Source organism: Anolis carolinensis, chromosome 2 (assembly GCF_035594765.1).
Source record: "Anolis carolinensis isolate JA03-04 chromosome 2, rAnoCar3.1.pri, whole genome shotgun sequence".
Taxonomy (NCBI): Eukaryota; Metazoa; Chordata; class Lepidosauria; order Squamata; family Dactyloidae; genus Anolis; species Anolis carolinensis.
The window spans coordinates 108263675-108288289 of NC_085842.1; the positions used below are offsets into that span (position 1 = coordinate 108263675).

Consider the following 24615-nt stretch of genomic DNA (forward strand, 5'->3'; position numbering starts at 1 on the left):
CTGTCCTCTCCTGTCAGTTCTTGCTTCTACTAAGCAATCTCACTACTACAAAGTACTAGAGGTGGACCACTGGTACTTCAGAAAATGATGCTGAATTGCTGATGTGTTCATTCATTTTGTGAGAAAATCCCTCCTAGCCCTAGAGTAACCGATTCTGCTGCCCATCCTACTTAGTATAGATGAGTCACATAGACCTTGCCCCTGACGGTCCAGCATCTTGTATAAATTACAAATGAAAGGGTAAAGAGAGTTACATTATGCACATTACCTCGCCTTCCCCTTTGGAAGAAAAATAATTAAGTTCTTCTACATCCACCAGCTTGATTAGGTTACAGGGCAAAGGTGCTCCTACATGACCTGTGAATCAAATTGAAATACATTTATCAATCTGTTAAAGTGCAAAAGTAGAACAGAATCAGTGTTAGACTAGGACACTGGGAGACAAGGATTCAGACCACCAATCAGCCGTGGAAATCCACTGGGCAACCTTAGGCAAGTCTTACTTTGTAAGCCTCAGAAGAAGGCAAAGGCAACCCTCCTTTGAACAAATTGTGCTAAGAAAACCTTGTAACAGGTTCAGCTGACGGTCACTATATGACGTGAAGGTACAAAACAACAACCACGCTCATTACTCAACAGTCTGAACTAGCAATATGTATATTTTATTGCTAACTTAATGAAAAGTAGTGCATATTTATTGTTCCCCATAGCATGAGGAATGTGAGTCATGTTTCACTGAGGCCAATGTTTATCTATCTATCTATCTATCTCCCACATTCCTCCTTGCTCAGGGCCCAAAGAAGCTGCTCAAAAGAAGGCAAACCCAAAAGGAAAACAAAGCACTGAAGCTGTGATCTAAAGAAAGATTATGCACATGCAGATTATTGTGCCATTAATTCAAGTTGAGTTTTGTCAGGTCTTATTGCCAAAGAGATAAACAATTGACTTGTGTGCCTCTTTGGCAAGAAAAGGTGCTAAACCATAAATACATAATATTGTAACTGGGCATGCTGTTATCCTGCATACACAGTAATTGCATTTTAAGATTCTGGCTGTGCTATTTTCCATCTTAATTGACCAAATTAGCTCATATTCCAAAGTAAAATAAAACATTATATCTAGCATTTTTACCTGATGTCCAGTCCCCTGGAGTGGTAAAGGTACACCCAGCAGTGCATTCAGTTTGACCATAGCCTTCATAAACCTGTCAAAAATGTATAAATTCAAAAAGACTGTATTTAGCACTGACACTGAGCATTTTATTTGAAGATTGGAAAAGTAAACAAGCAAAAAAAGATGTTCTCTTCTTTGCAACATTCTGCGTAGGAGGTGACTGATATCACACTGAACATAACCTACATTACAAATTTTGCACAAACAGAACTTTGGAATCTTGAAAGCAGAGATGGAGAAAGAAGATCAAGATGAAGGAGACAGTCATCCTGACATACCTGACATCCTAAGGATGCTCGAAGAAAACCCAAGACAGTGGGAGAAGCAGGAGCAGCTCCAGTGACAATCATCCTAACACAACCACCCAGGCTTGCCTGTTAGATAAACAAAATTTCAAAATAAAGTCTAATAGAGCCACCAAATATTATACAGGTTCACACAGCATGTGTGGGAAAACATCAACACATGCCTACCCCTACAAATAGAATCGTGATCTTACTGCATGATTTAATCCTACTATTCTTACCTATGGTTGCAAAGCTCTTGTCTTCTCTCTCACACACTAAAAAAATCATCTCACATGCTGAGAAGAGCTACAACGTTTCTCTCCTTGTCACACACATACAAAAAGCAAAACCTTTGGAGGAAGGGACAAATCTCCTCTTCAGTCTAACCTGTATTAATACACGTACACTGCTAGAAAAAGTACCAAGAGAAATATTTCAGATGTAATGGGGAAGGACCAACAAAAGAACCCTATTAAATGGCTCTTTCTCCTTCCTCTCACTGGCAATAATGTAGGTTTCCATTTTTCAGATTCTGTTTTGGAGTAATGATCCTGGTGACATGATTGCGTTCAAGGTAAAATATGATTATTGAATGATTATACCTAAATGGCTTCCTATATGGATAAGCTATTCAGAGAAGTCTCTGTGAAATGTATTTTGGTTTGGGGCGGCGACCATATTTGATATTAACATACATTTTGAGTGTCCTTTATCCAAAATGCTCAGGAACAAAAGATATTTTGGAGATGGGACTCAAGTGCAAACATGACATTCAATTATGTTTCATATATATCTTAAACACATAGCCTGAAATTTATTTTATACACAATATATTTGTGCAAGAAACAAAGTCTGTGTGCACTGAAGCATCATATAGCAAGTGTTACTGTCTCAGTCACTCAAGTGAACGATTTTGGAGGATTTCAGAACTCCAGATAAGGGATGCTCAACCCATACTATTTTAACTTAACAAACCATCTTGATTTTCAACATTAAAATCAGTGGATGGGTAACTATAAGGTCACAATACTATTGCTGGTCCTAAATTTGTGTTCTTCTTGTCAGTTACAAGCTGAGAATGAGCAGTTCACATATTGAAAAAACAACTGATTTCTCCAGGCAAAAAATAAAAGAGTTTTGTCACTGCATTCCATCCAATTAAGCATAATATAAAGGTAATCTGATAGTCTAGAAATTGCTTTACTATCTCAAAATCACAAATCAGCAGGGGCATTCCTTATTGTATGCCTTAGACCAGTGGTTTCCAAACTTATTTGGCCTACCGCCACCTTTCCAGAAAAAATATTACTCAATGCCCCCTGGAATTTTTAAAATTTTTTTAATAGCAATTAAACAGAAAGATATATGTATCAATGTTTCTACCTTTTTCGTAAAATATAGTAAAGAAAGCTGTAAATTAGAAACACTGAAGTTTGAAATTATGAAACTATTTTGTGAACTCTGAATAGAAAGGTAATACAAAAAAGTTAAAACCTGTGGCCATCACCGCCCCCCTGGATCGTTGCAGTGCCCACCAGGGGGTGGTAGCACCAATTTGGGAATCACTGCCTTAGACCATGGAACATTTGTTTTTTGGTTCATTTATGTAAAATTAATTGTATGCTTAGTGCCTTGCTTCTAATTTAGGATTCCTTTTTTCTAGAAAAAATCCTCAACTGATTCAAGCAAATATCACAGACTAAATCTCTAATTAGTCTGTAGGCCCTTCTGAGAGGATTTGAATCTCGCTTCTCATCTGCCCAACCCAACTATCATTATATAGTACGGGTGGAGTAGAGATATAAAGATGAGAGCCAATGTGCTGTGATATTTGGAGTACTGGACGAGGGCTGTATCCACACTGCAGAATTATTCCAGCTCAACATTTAATTGCAAAAGCTCAATGCTATGGAATGCTCTGACCAAGAACTCTGGTGCTACAACAAACTAGAAATCCCAAGATTCCACAGGGTGGAGCTATGGCAGTTAAAGTGGTGTCAAACTGCTATATTCTGCAAGGTAACCTCTTGAACTTTGGAAGACCATTTGAATCCTTTCTTGGCCATGGAAACCCACTGGATAACATTGGGCAAGTAATCCTCTCTCAGCCTCAGGCAACAGCAAATGTAAATTTCCTTTGAGTAAATCTTGCCAAAAAAACCAAGTAATAGATTTGTCTCTGGCTTGCCATACATCAGAAGCAACTGAAAGGCAGGAACAAGAGCTATAAGTAGTAAGGCAGAACTACAGTGGCAAAGGGCTTGTGGCGAGAGTGAAGAGTTGGCAGGACTTGGCCAATGTAATTCTTTTATGGGAGCTTTTCTCTGAATTTCAAAGTAATTTTATAAAAACGAAAACAGGTAAAAACCTGAAAAAATGTACAACACTTTAGTTGTAATCATAAACAACATTGTTCTTTGCAGAACTGGTGACAGCTATTTCCAGATTGGTGTGGAATCAGCCAAGTAATACCTTAGCTTCCTATCTCAAAGGAGCATGACAGAAGGTAATAATAATAACCCATCCTTAAACACAGAATACACTTTGCAAATTTATAGCACAGCCAAAGTCATTTTTGTTATCACACAGAACAAACAATTTTCCCCAAGATCTTTACCTGTATTTTATTGAAGAACAGTTTATCCCACAGACTGTCGTTCCTAATGATCCCGCTTTGAACTTCTGCCTTTTTACGCTTGGCGGCAAATTCCAGAAGCCAGCGTTTTAGTGGGGTGTCTGCTTGGCTGAAGATCTAAGAGAATACAGAAGGGTGAGTGGGTGGGGGAAAGAAAAGATTGCATGGATACAAAAGAAAGAAGGACCAAATTTATCGCTGGAACAAGCAGGCATGGTCCCACAGATGCCAGCAGTATAACTAATTGTTTGAATTAATCACAACAATACCAGTGTTAAGATTTGACAACAGTTCTTCAGTTGGAATTCATTTTGAATTACTCTCTCTTTTCATTCCTAAAGATAACAAGCAACTTAGATAACAAAGTCACTGAAAAATATTTAGAGATTAAAGTGTCTTGAGGGCTTCTATTGTATAATTAGCTTGGCATAACTACAGAATTCTTCAGAAAATTATAGCAACAGAATAAAAACATCTGGTAGCTACAGAGAAGTCCCCTGGTCTTTAATGAGCTAATTGTGGCTAGTAATTAATTTTTATTAAGGTTTCATGTAGAGACAATGTTGCCACATCAAACTAATATTAATCAATAATTTATTTTATAAACATACCTCAAAAACCCATTGAAAAGTGAAAGCTAGGCCTTATTCCTGTTAGATTATAGCATTTAAATATTGATTCTCAAGTACTTTCCCCTATTTGGAAATCTGCTCAAAATACAAGAGAGCCATGCTATGCTGGGTGGCAACTGTTGTCAGGGAAATGCTATCAAGAGTTTAGACTCTGACATCTCAATGTCAACAGCTCAATGCCATTATGGGGAAAGCCCTTCATACCATGCAAGTTCTAAAGTATCGCTCATAACAACCCTCACATTATGCAGGCATAGAAAATGATGGGATGACAGGAAGGTAATTTATGTCATATCACTGATCTATCTAGTCCAGGTCTATCTACTATGATTGACAGGAGCTCTCTAGGATTTCAGGGAGGATTCTTTTCCAGCTTTCTTGTTGATCCTGATTGTCGCCTGGTGAACTCCTATCCAAGTACTAGATATACTTGGCCTCACTTAGCTCCCCAAATCAGTGGTTTTAGAGGTACAGCAGGCTATCAAAAATAATGACTTGGGTCCTAGAGCAAATCAGACCTTCCTAAAAACCAACTTGACTAAAATGAAGCCAGTGTGCATTGGACATATCATGAGATGGGAAGACTAACTGGAAAAATGATGATGCTAGGAGAACGGGAAGGAAGGAGAAAAAAACAGAAGACTTTCAAGGTAGATTAATGTCTAAATACCGAGTTCACATTTAAAGTTGCTTCAGTGATAGAAATTTTGGGATTGAGGGAAAAAATTTATCAAGGGGAGAACCAGAATTCTTATGCAGGACAATGTTCTAATTTACTCCCCACCCGATGCTATACTCCTACAACAGCCAAGCAGCAAAAGCAGCAGAAAGAAGCACTCACATTGTTTTTGTTTACACAAGACAAAACAGTTGTAGACAACCACTTGATCTATTTAATCACTGAAACAACAACAACAACAACAATAATTCTTTATTTATAACCTGCCCTATCTCCCCAAAGGGACTCAGGGTGGCTTCCAGCAATGTAAAACACAATGGCAAACATTCAATGCCTAAAATAAAATATATCAAATAAAAAACAAACTCAATAAAATTATAAAAATAACAGCTTAAATAGACATGACATCATACAACCATTATTCTTACCTTATCATACATTCTGTTTAGCAGCCTTGGCACAACAGGGAAGATGGTTGGGCGCAATGCCTTCATATCATCGGACAGCAAGCGAATGTCCCCTTGGAAGAACCCAATTCGGCCCCCATGGCAATACACTACAGACTGGAAGTGGAGAAGGCAAAGAAAATAAATCAGTTTCTTTAATTTAATCACGTGCATGTGACCATTCCTTTGATACTATTCAAATAAAACTCTCTAACATTTTTGGGGGGTTAATGAACTACTCCCTTTGATTTAGGCAGTACTATGGGTCGATTAATATTTATGTCTACAATGAAGACTTCCATCTTTTCCCCAAATATCTATTTACACAAAGAACCTAATAACTGAACCAGAGGATTTATTAACATAATTGGCTTGTAGTGCAGTTATGATTCTGATTGTGAAAAAGTGTCAATTATTGCTTGGCCCATGAATTACATTAATTCAAGTGCATGGTCATGACTCCTGATGTAATTTGCATATATAAGGTTACGTTCCAGGACCACCCGCAATAAGTGAAAATCCGCAAAGTGGGGACACTATATTTGTTTTAATATTTATACCTTATATTTAGTAAGGTGGCCTTTCTCTCCTTCTCAAGCCCATTTTGCACTGAAGTTGTTTTAGTTTGGCGAGGCAGGCAGCAATTTGGCAGAGAAGGCTGTAAACCTGCAACTCCCAGGCCAGTGAAGCCTTCCTGGAATAGGGGACAGGGCGAGAACGCATGTGCGAAAGGCAGGCGCCTCCGCAGCCTAGTCCTCCTGCTTTGTGTTGTTTAATTTGTTAGTTTGATAGACAGATATCACTTTTGATTGGATAGCATTAAGGTCCAAAGCATTCTGAGAGTGCCTTGGACCACAAAAAAACCCAGCGAAACAGCAAGGGAGCAAAAAGTGAACTGCAAAGTAGCGAGAGAATAGTGTACTGTATCCAGATGAACCTATTTCCTAGATAAAGCCAAACTAATGTGCTTTATTAAGGGTGAGGCATACATGAAGCTCTTCAGCTGGTAAACTGTGACTCCAGTCAGCCCTATGCAGCATAGCAAATGTTATGGTGGTTGTAGTTTAACACTATCTGTAGGGCTACATACCTCCCAACTTTCTTTTATTGCTGCTGTTGGCAACATCTTGCCTACTGGGATGGTCTACTGTTAGAAGGGTAGAAGTGCACATTTTGACCATAATTCTTTGAAACACAAGTTGTAGCATTTACAAAATGGTCTCAAGTCAGCTGGGTTCGGTCAACTCTTGTTAAAATTAATCACAGTTTGTTCTGGTTCAGATGACATGGTAAGCTCTGAAATTAATACAGGAAAATAAAACTTCCTTATGTTCTTGCTGGGGCATGAGAGCAGCATGAGGTTTGGTTCATCCTTGCAATGCTCATCTCTGATTGAGGCCTCTTCTACACTACCCTATATCCCTGGATTGGATCCCAGATTATTTGCTTTAAACTGGAGTAAATGGGTCTCCAGTGCCAGATAATCTGGGATAAGCAGATAATTAGGGATCTGATCCCAGGATATAGGGGCAGTGTGGAAGGGGCCTTAGTCATACATCTGAACCAAATCACAGTTTCATTAACAGGTGGTGGAAGGGGGACAAGTTGCCTTCCACTGGCACTAAGACCTTACCTGCACCATTCTCTCAAACATGTGTGCTAAAGGCAAATAGGAAATGTGTACATCCTCATATGTAGGAGACCACTGACTCTGGAAAAAAAGAAGACAAGGAGCCCCGCAAGGCCCGGGTCAGTCTAGTCAGGCTTCTTACCTGTATCACTCTTTCAAACATGTGAGCCAAAGGCAGGAAGGAGATGAGCACATCGTCCTGTTTCGGAAAGATCACTTTCTGCAGATGACGGGCATGGGAGACAGAAAGGAAAGAAACACTGACAGGAAGACACAACAAGAAAGTCATAAAACAATAAAAAAGAAAAATGGCACCAAGAGGAGCAAAGGGGGTAAAGTTTATTAAGCGAGAAAAGAGAACAGCGTTTGAAGTGATGTGTTAGGCCACAACACCAATGGAACTATGTTAGCAGGAGTGGTGAATAACACAAGGACATATGCAGAGAGAGTTCTCCGCTGCACAGGGCATGTGCAGAGTTCTGAGTGCAGTCATGCCCTTCCAGCCTGGACCACAGATCAGACTCTCCAACCCAAAGGAGGCTCTGTCTGTCCTTTGTATGTCTGTTGGCCCAGGATATTCCAAAAGAAGAGCACATCACTTTATCTTGAGCTGTTTCCAAAAAGGGTTCCCAAATACTAAGCAATAAAAACAAGTGCTTATAAACAACAAGGATCTAAACTGACAGATACTTTATTATTACTATTTTTGGAATGAAGCTCTCCAGAATTTCCCAAGCAACATGGCCAGTAGCTTGAATTGCTTGGAAAATATGGGAGTTGTAGTCCAAAAGACAACTTTTACAAGTTCTGACATGGACTTGGAACATAGCCATAGACAGTCACCTAGTTTTGCAACTTGGTCCAGGGTCTCAGACAAGAATCTTCTCCAACCTTTGCCTGCAGATCCTGAGACCCTGGACCTCCTGCATGCAAAACTTGTGCTGTACCAAGAGGCACAGCTCTCATTTCTCACACACCATCAACCAGCAACTGGTTTGGTTTTTTAAGGGTTTCCAACACAATGTCAACAATACATTAAAAATACTAAATCATAAAGCTGTCATTTTTTTCTTCCTGGAAGGTTTTCTTGGTCTTTATCAGATGCCCAATAGACAATATTATCACTAAGAGCACATGCAAGGTCTAGGGCCAGGCCTCCAGGTAGACCTAGGGAGAAGAACCCTATCTCAAACCACAGAATGCTAATGTAAGCACTTCCTGTGTTTTTAAACAAAGTAAATCAAATGGTTGGATAAACCAAATTTGAGTCAACTAAATTTTGCTTATCGGGCAGCTTTTAAAGACACAACAATCCAACCAGAGACAAATGTGGCACTTGTATGAATTGAACCTTGCAACCTTGATGTATCTGCCTCCTGTAGAAGCTTACAGATGTCCATATAGATTTTTAATTACTAGCAAGCATTTGTCACTCTAAACACATAGTGCCCTGGGTACAAACTTTCTGTCTTCCTCTCTTTGGTTACAAATAGACACAAAGAAAGGAAGAAAAAGAATCATCCACATTAATCATAAAAAGCAATAAATGTGGACCAAAAGTGTCACAAAATTAAAAGTCTAGAACACGAAACTTCCCAAGAATGACAAAATACCTTTTGCAAAATTATTTTCAAATAAATATGAAAATGATTAATAATTTGTAATTATAAAAACACACTGGAAATATAGTGTTTCCATTCCTGTTTAAGATCTGAACCATAAAATGATTCTCTTCTACATTCAATTCCAAAAGCAGAATAACTTAGCACATTTCTCATTGTACAAAATGTTGACTAACAGTACAGTTCTTCTCAGTATAGTTAAAAATGGATGAAATAAGTGGCCTCCAACCATCCATTGATGAGAAATTTTAGATATATATACACATACATACACGCACGCACGCACGCACACGCGCGCGCGCACACACACACACACACAATCAATTTTTATTTAAGTAAACAAGGCTTCTGCAACTTCTAAATTCCTTATTTTCTCTCAAGGCAAACAATGAATAGGAAGAATTACCAATACATTCCCTTGAGAGTTTTAATTTCCTCTCTAACTAGAAAAATAAGGTGAGCAAAGTGCAGACTGCAGGCCACATACAGCCCCATTTACGCTACCAGTGGGGTTCACCAACATCACCATGCCCTTAATATGTTTTACATCTTGTTTTTAATAAAACAACTAATCTCCTTTTGGGGGCAATTCTGCCATGACTTCTTCTTGGAACTGTTTTCTGCCATTATACTCCCCTTACTTAAGCAGCTATTTTAGTGCAAAGAGAGACCTTTTTCCAAACACAAAGATGATCCCAGAAAGCCAGAGAACCACTCAAATATGATAAAATAGCTCCCTTGTTTCTTAGGGAGAGTGTGTTTGAGTCGCCTAAATGAATAAATAGAGACATAATGGTATGGCTGCCCATATTTGACAGCAAACTTATGAGGGCCTCTAACTTAGGCACTTTCCCATTACTTGCATATATCAGTGTTAAGAATCTGATATCTCATCTATATGATAATAGTACTATCAGATTTAGTTTGACCAAAAAAGAAGCTTAGTAATTATAAGAATTGTAATTATAATTTGAAGGACAACCAGTCAATGTAATAAAGTGATATCGGCCCTCTTAAATAAATCTTTATTTATTTATTTTTTTAAAATTAGAAATACAGATGCAGATTTTTTGCAGGAAGTTCATTTTTATATAAACTCTGGTCTGAGGTACGCAGAGGAAAAAATGGGAAAGGTCATTGACAGACTAGTAGATGATGGAGTCAACATCAAAAGAAGTGTAGCACTTGGGCTGCCATGACCATTTTAGATAGTAAGCTCTATTGTTTAATTTTGAAGCTAAGAACATAATTATTTAAAGCCTGTCACCCTAATCCTGGCTTTCCTTTCTACTTTATAAAATTATTTTAACATTGAGTGGGATCCAAGCTTAGGCATGCTTCAAATAGATCCAATGAAATTTAGATCAGCCATTATTTTCCAACTGAGATGTCTTCCTCATACAAGGGAATGAAACATAAATGAAATCTTGAAATCCTGTTTGTGTAAGGGGGAAAAAACCCTTAGGTTTACTGAGCATGCTTAGCTGAATTATTCTTTTTCATCTGGAGACCTCTTTCTATCCCATAGGAAAAGTTCAGTGCCAGAGCAACAAGAGAGCAAATGGAGGTAAAGCTAGACCTTCAAGGACACACTTTTACATACTGTAGGTCAGGGATACCCGCACACCAAGGGTCAGAGGGCCATTGTTCCTCTCCAGATATTCAGCCTGTTGCACTGACATGTCCAGTGGTGCTTGAAGTGACATTTCCAGTCACTCCTCAAAGGCTTTTTCAGTTGTTGCTTCCAAACAGACCCATTCCAGCCCAAACATCTCCCCCACATTTGCATGTAGTCCTATGGGCAGGATACGCATCCCTGCTGTAGGTGGCTTCCACCTCAAAATAATGTACGTAGCTCCTTCCGCTGCTAATTTTGCTAATCAAATTTATAAATGGAATAAAGTATTACCTCTGTTACTTTCAAAAAACCTGAAAAATCAGCAACCACATTCCCATGTGTCAGCATTGCTCCTTTGGGGTTACCTGGAAATTGAAGGAAAAAACACATATCTACATCAAGAGAACACTTAAAAATTTCTACAGCCATCACAATAGAAGTTGTTTTCCATTCTTTTTTGCAGTCTAGTAGAAAGGAACCCAAGGAACTATAAATTCTGTCATTGTGTGGGTTTCAACTGTCAAACAACTGAAGTTAAATGGAATTTTAAAAGTAAATATATGAATATCCAGTAGAATCTGTCACTTGATTTTTTTCAGTTGAACATCTGTTCTGGAGGAAAGAAATCTGGAAGGATTATAAGGATGGCAGAGCAGGCTAAAGTCCTGTGAGCAGAAATCCATTCACACAACATAGGGTTTAGTACATGGTTCAGTGAATGCCATTGCCATAAACACATTTCTCATTCAAAGGACAATTATGTACCATATATACTAGAGTATAAGCCGACCCGAATATAAGCCGAGGCATCTAATTTTATCACAAAAAACTGGGATAACTTATTGACTCGACTTTAAGCTGAGGGTGGGGGATGCAGCAGCTACGGGTAAATTTCAAAATAAAAATAGATACCAATAAATTTTCATTAATTGAGGCATCAGTAGGTTAAATGTTTTTGAAGATTTACCGTATTTCAAAGAAAAACAATAAACTAGCTCTGTAAGTGAAAAAGTAGGGGCAACAAAAACAATATGGTATCAACAATAACCTAATAATAATGATGATGATGAAAACTTCATTTGGATCCCACCCTATCTCCCCATGGGGACTCAGGCCAGCTTCCAACATAGTAACAGGCAAACATTCTATGCTTATACAAACAATGCAGAGCTAGATGTAGATCTATAATTATAGATATTAATTCCACATATGCATTTCCCCCTGAAACATTTGCAAATCCTCTGTGTGTGTGTGTGTGTGTGTGTGTGTGTGTGTGTGCATTTCCCCTACAATATTTGCAAGCCCTATATGTGTGTGTGTGTGTGTATAGACAGACATGTCTATATATATTTGTGTGTTCATTTCCCCCTGTAATATCTGCAAGGTAGGTAAGAATATATTCATATCTATTCAGACATCTCTCTTTATATAGCTATTTGCAGAAACTTGCAAACATATGAGGATAAATTCATATATAAAAATAATGTATATGTATACACAGGTACATGGATCTATATGTATAAAGGATTTGCAAAGACCTGCAAACATGAGGGGAAATTCATATATAAAATTAATGTATATAGATAGATACACATATAAAGGTACATAGAGATGGCAAAAGTTTGCAAGTGGTTAATGTCTATATATCTTTAGGAGAGTTTAACGAATATTTCAGGGGAAAATGCTTTCATAAGATTAATGAATATATATTTTTCTTCTTCCTGACTTGCAAGGGTGTCTTTCTTTTTTCAAAACATTACCTTGTTAAGAGCAAGGGAGGCTTTGGAAAAGAAAACACACTGATAAGGGAGAAGAGAAAAATAGATCACATATTGCAAGCAATAGCCTGCAGGCTCCTTGCCGGCCTTCACCTTGACCTGATTATAAGCCGGGGAGGCTATTTCAGCTCATAAATAAGGGCTGAAAAACTTGGCTTATCTTCGAGTATATATGGTATATGCTATAGGCATAGCCATGCAGATGAGACCAACAATAACATTCTCTCCGGAAGTTGTTCTCAATCAACCAGTCTGAAAATTGATTCATGAAGAGATCGTCTATTCACAACAAGTTATTTATAACTTCCTTAAATTAAAATGCTTTCATTGAAAGAGTCTCACAGAAGGGTAACCTCTCTCCCCTGCAAAATTTCTTAATGTCAAATGCACAAAACAACAAAATATGGACACTACAAAACAGTTCTTCCCCATACTTTTCTCTCTGATGAATATGGCACAGAAAGGCTTTCATTTGAGGTATATCTCAGTTTCAAATATTCATCAACTACACTTAAAGGCATGCATAGAATTAACTTGCTAGTTTGCAGACTAATTTAGAATACAATGGAATCAAATTCCAAGACATTGGATGAATCAATTTTTTCAAAAATTCATGATTTCTGAGCATTTGAACAAACCTTCTGCAGCCCTGATTTTAACAAAACTGTAATCATTTCATTAATATTCATTAACGTCGGCTATTGCAAAATAGGCATTTGCAACATATGTTGCCAGTTAAGTAAGAATATAATGTGTAATACTTGAGATTCATAAGTTCCATATTGGCATTCTTATAATGAGAATATTTTCTTCTCTTAGTGGATTCTTAAATCCCATTAATATCTTTATAGTAGAATACCACAATGCTTTTCTGGAATGTATAAGCCAAAATTAATGCCAATTTAAGCAGATAACACACATCTGTCATAGAACACATAAAATACTCAAACCAGCTAACAAAAGATTTAAAAATTTAAAAAACTGCATTACACCTCAAGCTCATCCTCACACACGCAGTCACCATTTTAGGACTCTAGTATTTATAGATCCCGTGGCTTTAAACATCTGACAAGGGTGTTTTTAATACCAAGTTTTGCAATATCTGATTAAGATTTCTAAAGGGATTGGAAAACATGTTCTTATAAATAAGACTTTGGTAATCCAACTGCCCAAATCTCATTTTTGAATGCACATGAAGTGAAAAGAAATACCAACAATGAAACCAAATTCAGATTAATAGTAGAAATAATAAAGAGACTGAATCCACTAGTTCAGATGCTGAAGGTAGAGGCACCCCAAGAAAGTTCTTGCCCCCTTCTCCCAGTATGATAATAAGGTCAAATGGGAGAAACTGTTTTTTTTTAGTGTCTTGCACCAGGTCAGAACCAAAATTATCATGGTTCTACTAGGTGGCGTGCATGATCACATGACAATGCAACCAGATATCTTGAAAAGCTGCAAAAGTAATGGGCATTAAGTAACATCAGTGGACAACAACATAACCATTGACCATTCAGCAAGAGAGGTTCTGGAGGTTTGTTCTTAAGTTGAATTTGTATGTAAGTCAGAATAGGTGGATTTCTACAGTCTAACTCCAGCCAAAGATGTATATTTTTTAGCTTTGAAAAGCTTAGGGAAGGGTTACCCTGTGCCGTTTGTTTTGCTGCCTGTGTCCCTGCTCAGAAGATTTCACCTCACTTTCTGTCCCTGTGATAATTGGATTTTGAAAAAGTTGGCTTGTTATGGAAACAAGGATGGGTGATAAAGTTTCAGTGGAGATGCCTTTTCTCCATGATAATTCTTTCAGGAATGAATTTTCCTTCCTAGAGGTAGATTTCCTCTCACTGCCTGTTATCTCACCCCTGTTCTTACCTATGAGTCATTTGTTAATTGGATGTTTGTAACTCAGGACTGTATTCGAAAACTGAAGTGGGGTGGAGAGCAAATCTGTACTGTTGGTATTGGTTATACTGTGATAACCTTTATAAAAATCACAAGTTCAGTTTAACAACAACACATTCCAAGCATTTGATTTAAACCAAAGTAGTGAGGTTCTCAGATTATTCATTACAAATGTTAGTATCATTTTAAAATGTATTATTATTATTATAATAATATGTTTTTATACTGTGCTTTTTCTCTGCCAAAGAAAACACAAAGTGGCTACCATTAAACACCATAGCAATGTGTGAATTAAAACCTAACACATATAAACATTAAAATTTAATTAAACACAGAAATATTAAATATATATAGCTAAAACAAATAAAACTATTAAATAAATCTATTAAACTATCTAAAACACAACACTAATGTAATGTACATATTCAAATAACTGAAAAAATCATTTAAAATTTTTACATATACATCAGTTTACCACTCTTCTTAATTTCCATGTTGAATAAATTAATTGATGTTTTATTTCATTCAATGACCAGCATTAAAGAGTTCCATGTTCTTATAATTTTATTTCTTTTCTGGCATATATGAAAATACATACCCGTATATACTCGAGCATAAGCTGACCCAAATATAAGCTGAGGCAACTAATTTTACCACAAAAAACTGGGAAAACTTATTGACTTGAGTATAAGATGAGGGTGGGATATGCCGCAGCTACTGGTAAATTTCAAAAATAAAAATAAAAGTAGATATCAATAAAATTACATTAATTGAGGCATCAGTAGGTTAAATGTTTTTAAATACTTACATAAAACTGTAATTTAATAATAAGACTTTAATAAGAAATGACTGTTCAACCCTGGTCACCTATATACTCAAGTATAAGCCAACCTGAATATAAGCCAGCCAGGACCCTTACTCGAGTATAAGTTGAGGGGCTTTTTCTGCCCTAAAAAGGGCTGGAAAACGTGGCTTATACTCAAGTATATACGGTACATTAAAGGTTATATTTACATATACTAGTTGTATCCCCCTTAACTGGAAATATGAAATCCCCCTTAACTGGAAATATGAAATAATACTCCAAGCCTCCCAACACTAAATCACGATGTATATGCAAATACAGGTATTTGGCAATAAAAAAAAATCTAGTCTCAAACATTTCAGACAAAGAAGATCTAACCTGTATTTAACATGACTTTACACATTATTTTAATGAGTACTAGTGATATTTTCTTCAATGTCACAATTATGAAGGTAAAGACAAACATTAGGAAGAAAACAAATTTACCTGTAGTGCCACTAGTAAAGCATACAATTGATAAATCTTCTGGTCGAGGTGGCTAGGAAAATAAGAAAAATGAAGGTCATTTGTATTTCAGACTCTGATTTTAACAGATAAAATTTTTTAAGAAATGCTTTTCCACATTGTTTGACCAAAGAATGGTATACTCCTTCTATCTGTGATCACCATCCTTTTTCATCGAAAGCACCGTTTTAGGAGATATACATGGAAAAATGACAAAGGGGGACGCCTACCTAGTCAGGTAGATAAGCAAAATCAACTCTGGTGATCAATGGGATGACAGATCATCCTTACACCAATATGTACACTTCCTTGGACTAAATCACACCAACTATCTTGAAGCATACTTCTGAGTAAACATGGACAATTGTACTATTAGCTTGTTGCTATGTGCCTTAAAGTCATTTACGACTTATGACTACTATGACTTTTGGTGAGTCTATCAAGGGGTTTTCTTGACAAGATTTGTTTGGAGGGGTTTTGCCTTTGCCTTCTTCTAGGGTTTATAGAATGTGACTTGCCTAAGATCAACCAATGGTTTCCATGACAGAGTAGGGATTTGAACCCTGGTCTCCAGAGTCATAGTCCAGCACTCAAACTACTATACCATGCAAGCTCTCTGTTAACCTGAAAATATTCTCCAGTAAAATGAAATTCCAGTCTGGTTATGTGATCACTATTTTAACATTAACAATAGCCCCATTCAAAAGATGCCCCATGGGCTGATCAATCATATGATGGTGGAACCAACTATCTCTGACTCTGGGCCCTTCCAGACAGGTCCTATATCCTAGGATTTGATCCTAGGTTTTCTGTTTATCCCAGATTATCAGGCAGTGCGGACTCATGTAATCCAGTTTAAAGTAGAAAACCTGGGACCAGATCCTGGGATATAGGATCTGTAGACCCATAGACACCAGGGAACTGGCATACTCTGCGTACATGAAGCTAAGGGTGACGCTTACTGGTCTCACCCTTGGATTAAGTTGTGAAAGATCAACCCTGAACAGGAACCAGAGTGCTTGCGTTTCTCAGAGAATACTCTCTGTGTGGGAAAAAGTCATATCATGCATACGTATGAATTTCTAAGCTTCAGTGGTTCACTTGACACCATAAGTCAGAGGGCAGACAACTGCCAGGGACTAGAGAATGGGGTCACATTGACCCCAGGCAGGTCTTCTTTCAGGGCTATGCACATGGCAGAAAAAAAGGTAGCTCCATTAAAGATTATAACCTTAGTCGAAGAAGCCACAGCCCTGATTCTCTAAGACCTGAACAGGGCTTTTGATGACAGAATAATGTGGAGGTCTCTCATTTATAAGGTTGCCATAAGTCAATGTTGAACTATTTATTTATTTATTTATTTACTTACAGTATTTATATTCCGCCCTTCTCACCCCGAAGGGGACTCAGGGCGGATCACATTATACACACATAGGGCAAACATTCAATGCCCATAAACACATCAAACAGAGAGCGAGACAGACAGACGCAGAGGCAAGTTAACCTTCTCCTGAAGGGATGTTCGATTCTGGCTACAGGGGGGAGCAGCTGCTTCATCATCCACTCTGTCGGCACTTCCTCATTCCAGGTTGTAAATTAGTTAACCTTGCTTCCCCACTTTTTTAATAAGTGGTACCTTATTTCCTACTTGATAGATGCAACTATCTTTCGGGTTGCTAGGCCAGCAATGAGCAGGGGCTATTTTTTATTTTTAATTGACGGGTGCTCACCCCGCCACGGGCTGGCCTCTAACTCATGAACTCACGAACTCATGGTCAGATTTATTGCAGCTGCTCAACAGCCTGCACCACAGCCCAGCCCGACTTGATGGCAGATAACAATTTTTTAAAAAAGGAAGGGCAGGGAAAAAAAACCCTAAGTACACACAACTTCTTATATACTCTATGTCGGATGGTGGTCACTTGACTCATTTAAAAGGAACTTGTATAGGGGACTATTTGAAATGTTGATTTTCCTTAAATATAGGAGTCATTCCTGCACTTCCATTAAAACTAATAGGATACACACAAAGACACAGACTGAGTAAAGTACAGCTCTCATTAATTTCATGGGGTCTGAAGCAGAAAAAAGTAATGGAGGTTGTTTCTGAGCAAGTACTATCAGAAGAGATTATACTTACGACAGGAGCATGCCAACATTCTCGACCGCAGTCCTGAAACAATTTAATTAAAGGATAAGAATTTAATATTGGTGAATTAGAATTTCCCTACTACATATGGCTTTTCTTTTCTTGTATGAGTCATGGCAACCTGCCCTCTTTGCAAATGCTTTTCTGTACTGTACTATTTTCCCCATATCCCATAAAACATTAAACAAGCACAAATAAGAACTAGAAAGCAGTTTTGCACTGCAAAGTTTAGAAATCAGTATTATTTCTTTTTTATTTTGGATATCTTTGACTGTCAGTGGCTTAAATGGAACCACTAATATTTTATAGTATATTTGTGTTAGCTTTCACTTTATTGGAGGGGGAGGGGAGGAACAGAAAATGAAAATACACATTTGATCTTAATTAATTTGATCTCAATCTTTAACAAAAGTTGTTTAATATATGATATAATAAATAAAGCAATGCAAAAAAAATTCTCACCTCTACTTCCTGCATAGCCTGGATTTGGACTCCACACTGTTCTCCTCTTCCTTTAAGATCCTTCTCGAACGGGTCCATCAAAATAATGAATTTCAAGCCTGGGGTTTCTTTTTTCTCTACATGTTCTAATAAGACTCTGGCTTTTTCAGGTTTGTCACAAACTACTATTGCAATATCGGCTGAACAAAACAAATTTAAAAATTGTTCAAAATAATGATACTGAAATACTTGTAGATATCTCTTCAAAAACCACAAATGGCTGTTCAACAACATTTATGGGACAATACCTCAAAGAGATACTGGCACAGAGGCAGATAGCATCCGCTGTGATTTGTGGGGTAGAGATTAGGGCACCAAATGCTAGCAAGACTCAGCTAACTATAGTTGGAGCAAATGACAGGCAGAAAGCCAGAGTGGTGAAGTGCTTTGGGTTTTGGATTATGACTCTGGAGAACAGAGTCCAAATCCCTCTTCAGAGATATAAACTCACTGGATGGCCTTGAGCAAGCCACAATACCTCAACATCACAGGAAGGTAATGGCAAACCCTCTCTGAACAAATCCTGCCACAGAAAAAACCTTAGGATTGCCATAGGTCAGAAACAATTTGAGGGCACCACAACAATGAAAGGCAAGACAAGAGCCAACTGGCGATACCTCCCCAAGCATGATGCATCTTTATATACATACACACTTGTTTTAAAAAGCCCACCTTCCTCTGCCCAGTGGCCCTTTCACATTATACAGAAGGAATCTCATACCTGGGGGGACCAGTACCCACAGTTTAACTTTTCTACGTCTAATAAAATATCCCCCTCTAGGCATCATCTAGGTCCTCTAATGTGACTCTATGGTATTCCTGGTCCAGAAGTCCTTAATTTCAGAAAGTTTCACTGTTCCACACAATTTTGTGTATCCACTTGGACTCCAGGAATGTACTCCACAGAGATACGTGGTTTGTATTATATAACTATAGAGCTATGATTCCACTCTAATTACCATGGTTGTATTCTATGGAATCCTGGTTTTCAGTTTAGGGAGGAATTTTTATAATTTCTTTACCAGATTGCTCTACTGTCTCATCAAACTACACATCCCAGCACTTAGAGGAATCACAGTGCTATAATTGTGAAGTGTGAAAGGTACTAAAATTTCAGCTTCCAAAACTATATTCACAGATCAAACACATTGCAAAAGAACTACACAGCTCAGACCACACAACTAAGAATCAAGTGCCCCACATACATGAGCATATGAACATACAAGAAAAGTTGTGAAACATGCCTATTGCAACAGTAAAAACAAAGCCCACTCACTCCTTATGGGGTGTATACCCAGAAAAATATTGAGTAGGTGGGCTTATGAGCATAGCATAAGACCTTTACCCTTCAGTAGTGGTCCATATTGCTGATATGCTACACCCAAGATGGAAATGTGTCCATCTTTATAGAAGAGATTAATTGTATTGAGCACCCATTGCTACATTCTCATCACCCACCTTTTCTGAAACTTTCTACTCTTGTTCTCACAGCCTCGGCTATCCTTCATTAGGCATTTTTAGCCTTTATTATTGACCAGAGAGAATCACAGCATGAGAAAATGTCAGCGACTTCCCACAGAGCTGGTTCTGTTATATATGTCTTTCCAGATTTGTCTTTCTCTTTCTCCTTCTCCCTTTCTTGTCAATAACAACAATACTGTAGTGAGAGTGCCCTTTTAGCTTAGATTAAATTTCTTCATAGGAAGTGCTATTTTCATAAGAAAAGTACCACACAATTTTATTCAATTATTCAGATGGAAGCATTTTTTAATTTAGATTTTTATTCCTTTGCTTTAGGACTTTGTTACTGTGTGCCGTCAAGTCATTTAAGAGCGATGGCAACCCTAAGGAAATTCTATCCCTGAGTTTTCTTAGCAAGATTTGTTCAGAGAAGGTTTGCCATTGTCTTCCTCTGAGGCCGACAGTGTGACTTGCCTAAGGTCATTCAATGGGTTTGCATGGCCAAGTGCAGATTCAGACCCTGGTCTCCCAGAATCCTAGTCCAACGCCCCAAACGCTACAGCAAAGATTCTCAACCTGTGGGTCCCCAGGTATTTTGGCCTACAATTTCCAGAAATCCCAGTCAGTTTACCAGCTGTTAGGATTTCTGGGAGTTGAAGGCCAAAATATCTGGGGACCCAAGGTTGAGAACCACTGCACTATAGCATCCCATCACTATCTCAATTAAGGTTCTTGAGGGGGGGGGGGACACTGATTCAGCCTAATGTAAAATGATTGTTGCTAGCAAAAAGGCAAACGCAAACATGAAAACTGAAGTTGATCTAATATCATGTTGCCAGTGGATGACTACAGAAATGATCCTTGAAACTCCACAAACCACCAGAGAGCTATGGTTAGACTAGCTTTTTTATACTTAAAGATCACCTATCTTTGGAAGTGTGTTCTAAGGTGTGAACTTGTTAGATTACTTCTGATTCCTCTGCTGAAATTTTAATTTTTTCATATGAAGGGAAATGATACTTTAAAGGTCAAAATGACTGGTAGTTTCTTCAAAAATCTTTGATATTGGTACTTTAAAGTGTCTGCAAAATAACGTATCTTATGATGATTTTGGCTTGATGATGTACAAATATTAAACTGCTGTGAAGCAGCTGAACTGTCTATAGCAGGGGTTGTTTTAACTTTTTCCACTCCTGATCCCTTTTGCTCAAGAATTTTTTACACAGCCCTAGACATATAGGTATAAAAAATAGGTATAAAAAGTGAATATTTATTAGCAGCATTTACAAGGCTTGTCGAACAGGCCGAGTCTGCTTTTTATGGGGCACATCTGAAGCATTTTCTACAGAGTCTACTGGAAACACCAAATGTTGCTAACATAAACCTTTTCCTGTTGCCAATTTTTGTGACCCAACACTGAGGTAAGGGGACCCCATTTGGGATCAGGATTTACAGTTTAAGAGGCAGTGATCTAAGGTCCCATCCTACAAAGTGGTGTGACCAAATATCTGTGGTGGTAAATGGTCATCTCTAATCACACATCTGATAAAAAATTATTGACGCAATATTTTTCCATTTCATCTTCCAAAAACTGAGAGGTTGTCTCTCCCTTCTTAGTTGATTGTTGTTTTACATAGCACAGATGCTGTTCACAGAGAAAAATGTATTCTATCTTTTTACCTGTGTTGATAATATAACGAATGGCTCCAGGGCCTAATGTATCATACAGTGGAACGACAACCATAGAATAGGTATAGCAAGCCAGCTCAGAAATGATCCACTGCAAGGAGATAATGAAATACATATGTTACCGTTTGCAGTAAACATGTGGAAAATTGCTAGCAGGTAGGAAGTCTGTAGCATTTCCTAACCCTCACCTCTGGCCGGTTTTGAGCAAAGACTCCGATAAACTGACTTGTCGATGGCTTGCATCCTTTTTGGAGTAAGCCTGATCCCAATGCTTCTGCTCTCTCAGCAACCTAGAAAGAACGAACACAAAGCCATTTTCTACATTATTCGGATGTTTGTTCAACACACACTTCACAGGGAACAGCCTGCCCCCTATGTGTACCTTGTTCCCTTCTTTTCCTTCTTTGACAAGCCTTTCCAACCTGCATCCTCCTCTCGCAAACTAAATATGACTATGGAATAGCATGTTCAACTATTTTCATTTGAAGGAGAAGATGTAAATAGCTACAGTTCAAACAATCAATCTAGATATATCTGCTGGCATAAATAAATGATGTTGTGATCCTGCAAATATTATGACAGTTTTAGTTCCCAGCCTTCTTGACTGGAGACTTAGGCCCTCCTTTCTTTCCCAGCCTTTCCTCAATAATACTAGTACAGAATGAGAGACATCACTTTATCACATGCCTATGGCAATAAACAGAACCATAACAGAAAACAAGTGGACAGATGCAGGTTTACTCAGTTTGTGTAATTCCTTCTGAGGCCCCAATACATATGGGAGGCATGAGGTTGAGGGAAGCAACACTCAAACAATATCTACTGAAACCCTATTTTCAATTTGCTTAGATTTTATTAGGGGGAAAATCTCATAAACTTTACCTCTTTATAGGACAGCCACTGGTAAGGCTGTTTGGGTTTCCTGAATCCTAAACAAGGTCCATTTTCTAAAAAGAAACAGATGACAAAAATTGCAAATTTGTTAATCCTTTCTCAAAGCCAGTTAGCAATGTGGTTACTGGTATATGGAGTGTTCCTCAGCAGGACAGCATGCTTAAAAATAAACCATTGTTATTATCAAGGTCAGTGTGTTGTGTTGGTAATTTACCATCTCTTACAGAAGACCATCCAATGCAAATGAAGGCAATCTTGCTTAATGAAATGCTGCATTCTCAAAGACCATCTGGATCTTTCCCTTTTCATTTGGAAAGCGTCTGTGAGATTCAACAGAGTAAAAGGGTGTTGGGGAGGAGGGAGGGAAAATTTCCAACTGAGATTGATTCAATTCAGCACAAGCTTTCTCAATCCACTTCTTCAGATGCTCCTATAAAATGATATTAAAGCTACAAATATTTAAGTCCACTTAACACTGCTTAGGAGTGGGGTAAAATTATAGCAAAGTTAACAATTTGTGACCCTGGCCATAAATCTTCAAAGAGATATGTGAAATTATACACAATTAAACATATCTGCTCCATGATTAACAGAGCTTTTCTTTAAAATACGTAACATCACCTTCTAACCAGTACTTCAAGCCTAAATGGGTCCCACTTTGGGAGAGAGGTGGGATATAAATAAAATAAAGTGTCACATCCTACTGATTTGGTTTGTTTTTTATTTTCACAAAAGGAAATTGAGAAAATTTGAATTATCCTGGAAATATGGGCAGCAGCAGAAATATTAGCTAATACAGGAAAGAGCCAAGCCCCCAAGGAAGAAGGGGGCATTGAAATTGCAGTACAGTAGAGTCTCACTTATCCAACATAAACGGGCCAGCAGAACGTTGGATAAGCAATATGTTGGATAATAAGGAGGGATTAAGGAAAAGCCCATTACACATCAAATTAGGTTATGATTTTACAAATGAAGCACCAAAACATCATGTTTAACAACAAATTTGACAGAAAAAGTAGTTCAATATGCCGTAATGCTATGTAGTAATTACTGTATTTATGAATTTAGCACCAAAATATCACGATGTATTGAAAACATTGACTACAAAAATGCGTTGGATAATCCAGAACATTAGATAAGCGAGTGTTGGATAAGCGAGACTCTACTGTATCAACACCTTGCTGTGCCACAGTAGAAAGAGAACCGTGGTCATGGTAATGAGCATGACTGATACCATCATATAATCTTTCCTGCCATCCTATCATTATCACTTTGGAGGGAAAATGGGATAAGATACAAAAGCTTGTCTGCTTTTTCAGAGGCCTGTTGACATCATCCTATTCCTTGGTGGGAATGTCAGCAGGGCTGCTGTCACACCCCCTCCCCCCCCCCCAATTACTTTTGTGTGATGTTGGGAATCACACAACTGAGGTGCGCCCCACCACAGACCAAAGGATAGCCTGAGCTGTCCCTGCACAATTCATCCTCTATCAGATATAAGAGTTGTTGTGTACAAGGGCTGAAAAAAGCCCATTCGAGATGTGTAACATCTGGTTTGTTTCTCCAGAAAGATTCTTATAGGCAGGAGTGGTTTATCTCTGTGGAGGCACTCCCCAATTCTTTGGTTGACAAATACAAAGGCATAACCCAATAGTTCCCAGGCTATGGTCCTCTAGATTTTTTGGGCTTCATTGTCCAGAATTTATGATTGTTGACTAGGACTTATTGGAGGTGAAGCCCAAGACACCTAGAGAACCAAAGTTTGGGAACCACTGGCCTTCCCTAATCATTTCAAACTCTAGATCTCCAGATGTTGTGGAATCCCAGATATCATCATTCCCAGCTAGCAGTGGTGACAGGAACTGTAGAGTAGTAACCTCTGAAGCCCCAAGGTTGGAAACAATTTCTCTAAAATTTATATCCCTTGGTTATGTCAAATGATTCATATAATTCTCTCCAGCAACAGGTTCATCTAAGTGTAAAAGAACTGTTCTAGGTGGATGGCATATACTGATCCTTTCCTCATCTTCACTATACATGTTCCTCAAACCAGACTACTGAAGCATCACCTGTTTGGGATCCCTCACTTTATGTAGGAGTATGCCTTGAAAACCAGATGGGATTCTAATTTTGTGGCCTCACCAGCCCTCGCATAGACTTGTGTGGCTACAGCATGGGGACCTACTTGCACAAGCAAGCAGGGTAAGAAT

At 38.1% G+C, this 24615-nt stretch overlaps 1 protein-coding gene across 3 annotated transcripts in view; it reads right to left on the reverse strand.

The window, feature by feature from the left end:
* The window catches only part of acsl6 (acyl-CoA synthetase long chain family member 6), a 108346-nt gene that overhangs the window by 13343 nt on the left and 70388 nt on the right, over positions 1–24615 (reverse strand). For 2 of the 3 annotated variants that reach the window (XM_008104739.3, XM_008104741.3), the window contains exons 4-16: positions 22394–22458; positions 21700–21801; positions 21503–21602; positions 18323–18501; positions 17852–17884; positions 15694–15745; positions 11014–11087; positions 7486–7563; positions 5835–5969; positions 4078–4212; positions 1452–1547; positions 1132–1204; positions 269–357 (exon numbers count right to left, since the gene is read on the reverse strand). In XM_008104739.3, coding sequence (XP_008102946.1) covers positions 269–357; positions 1132–1204; positions 1452–1547; positions 4078–4212; positions 5835–5969; positions 7486–7563; positions 11014–11087; positions 15694–15745; positions 17852–17884; positions 18323–18501; positions 21503–21602; positions 21700–21801; positions 22394–22458 — 1211 coding nt within the window. Of the gene's footprint in view, positions 1–268; positions 358–1131; positions 1205–1451; positions 1548–4077; positions 4213–5834; positions 5970–7485; positions 7564–7624; positions 7703–11013; positions 11088–15693; positions 15746–17851; positions 17885–18322; positions 18502–21502; positions 21603–21699; positions 21802–22393; positions 22459–24615 lie in introns of all 3 variants that reach the window. The other variant, XM_008104740.3, reaches the window with a different exon arrangement.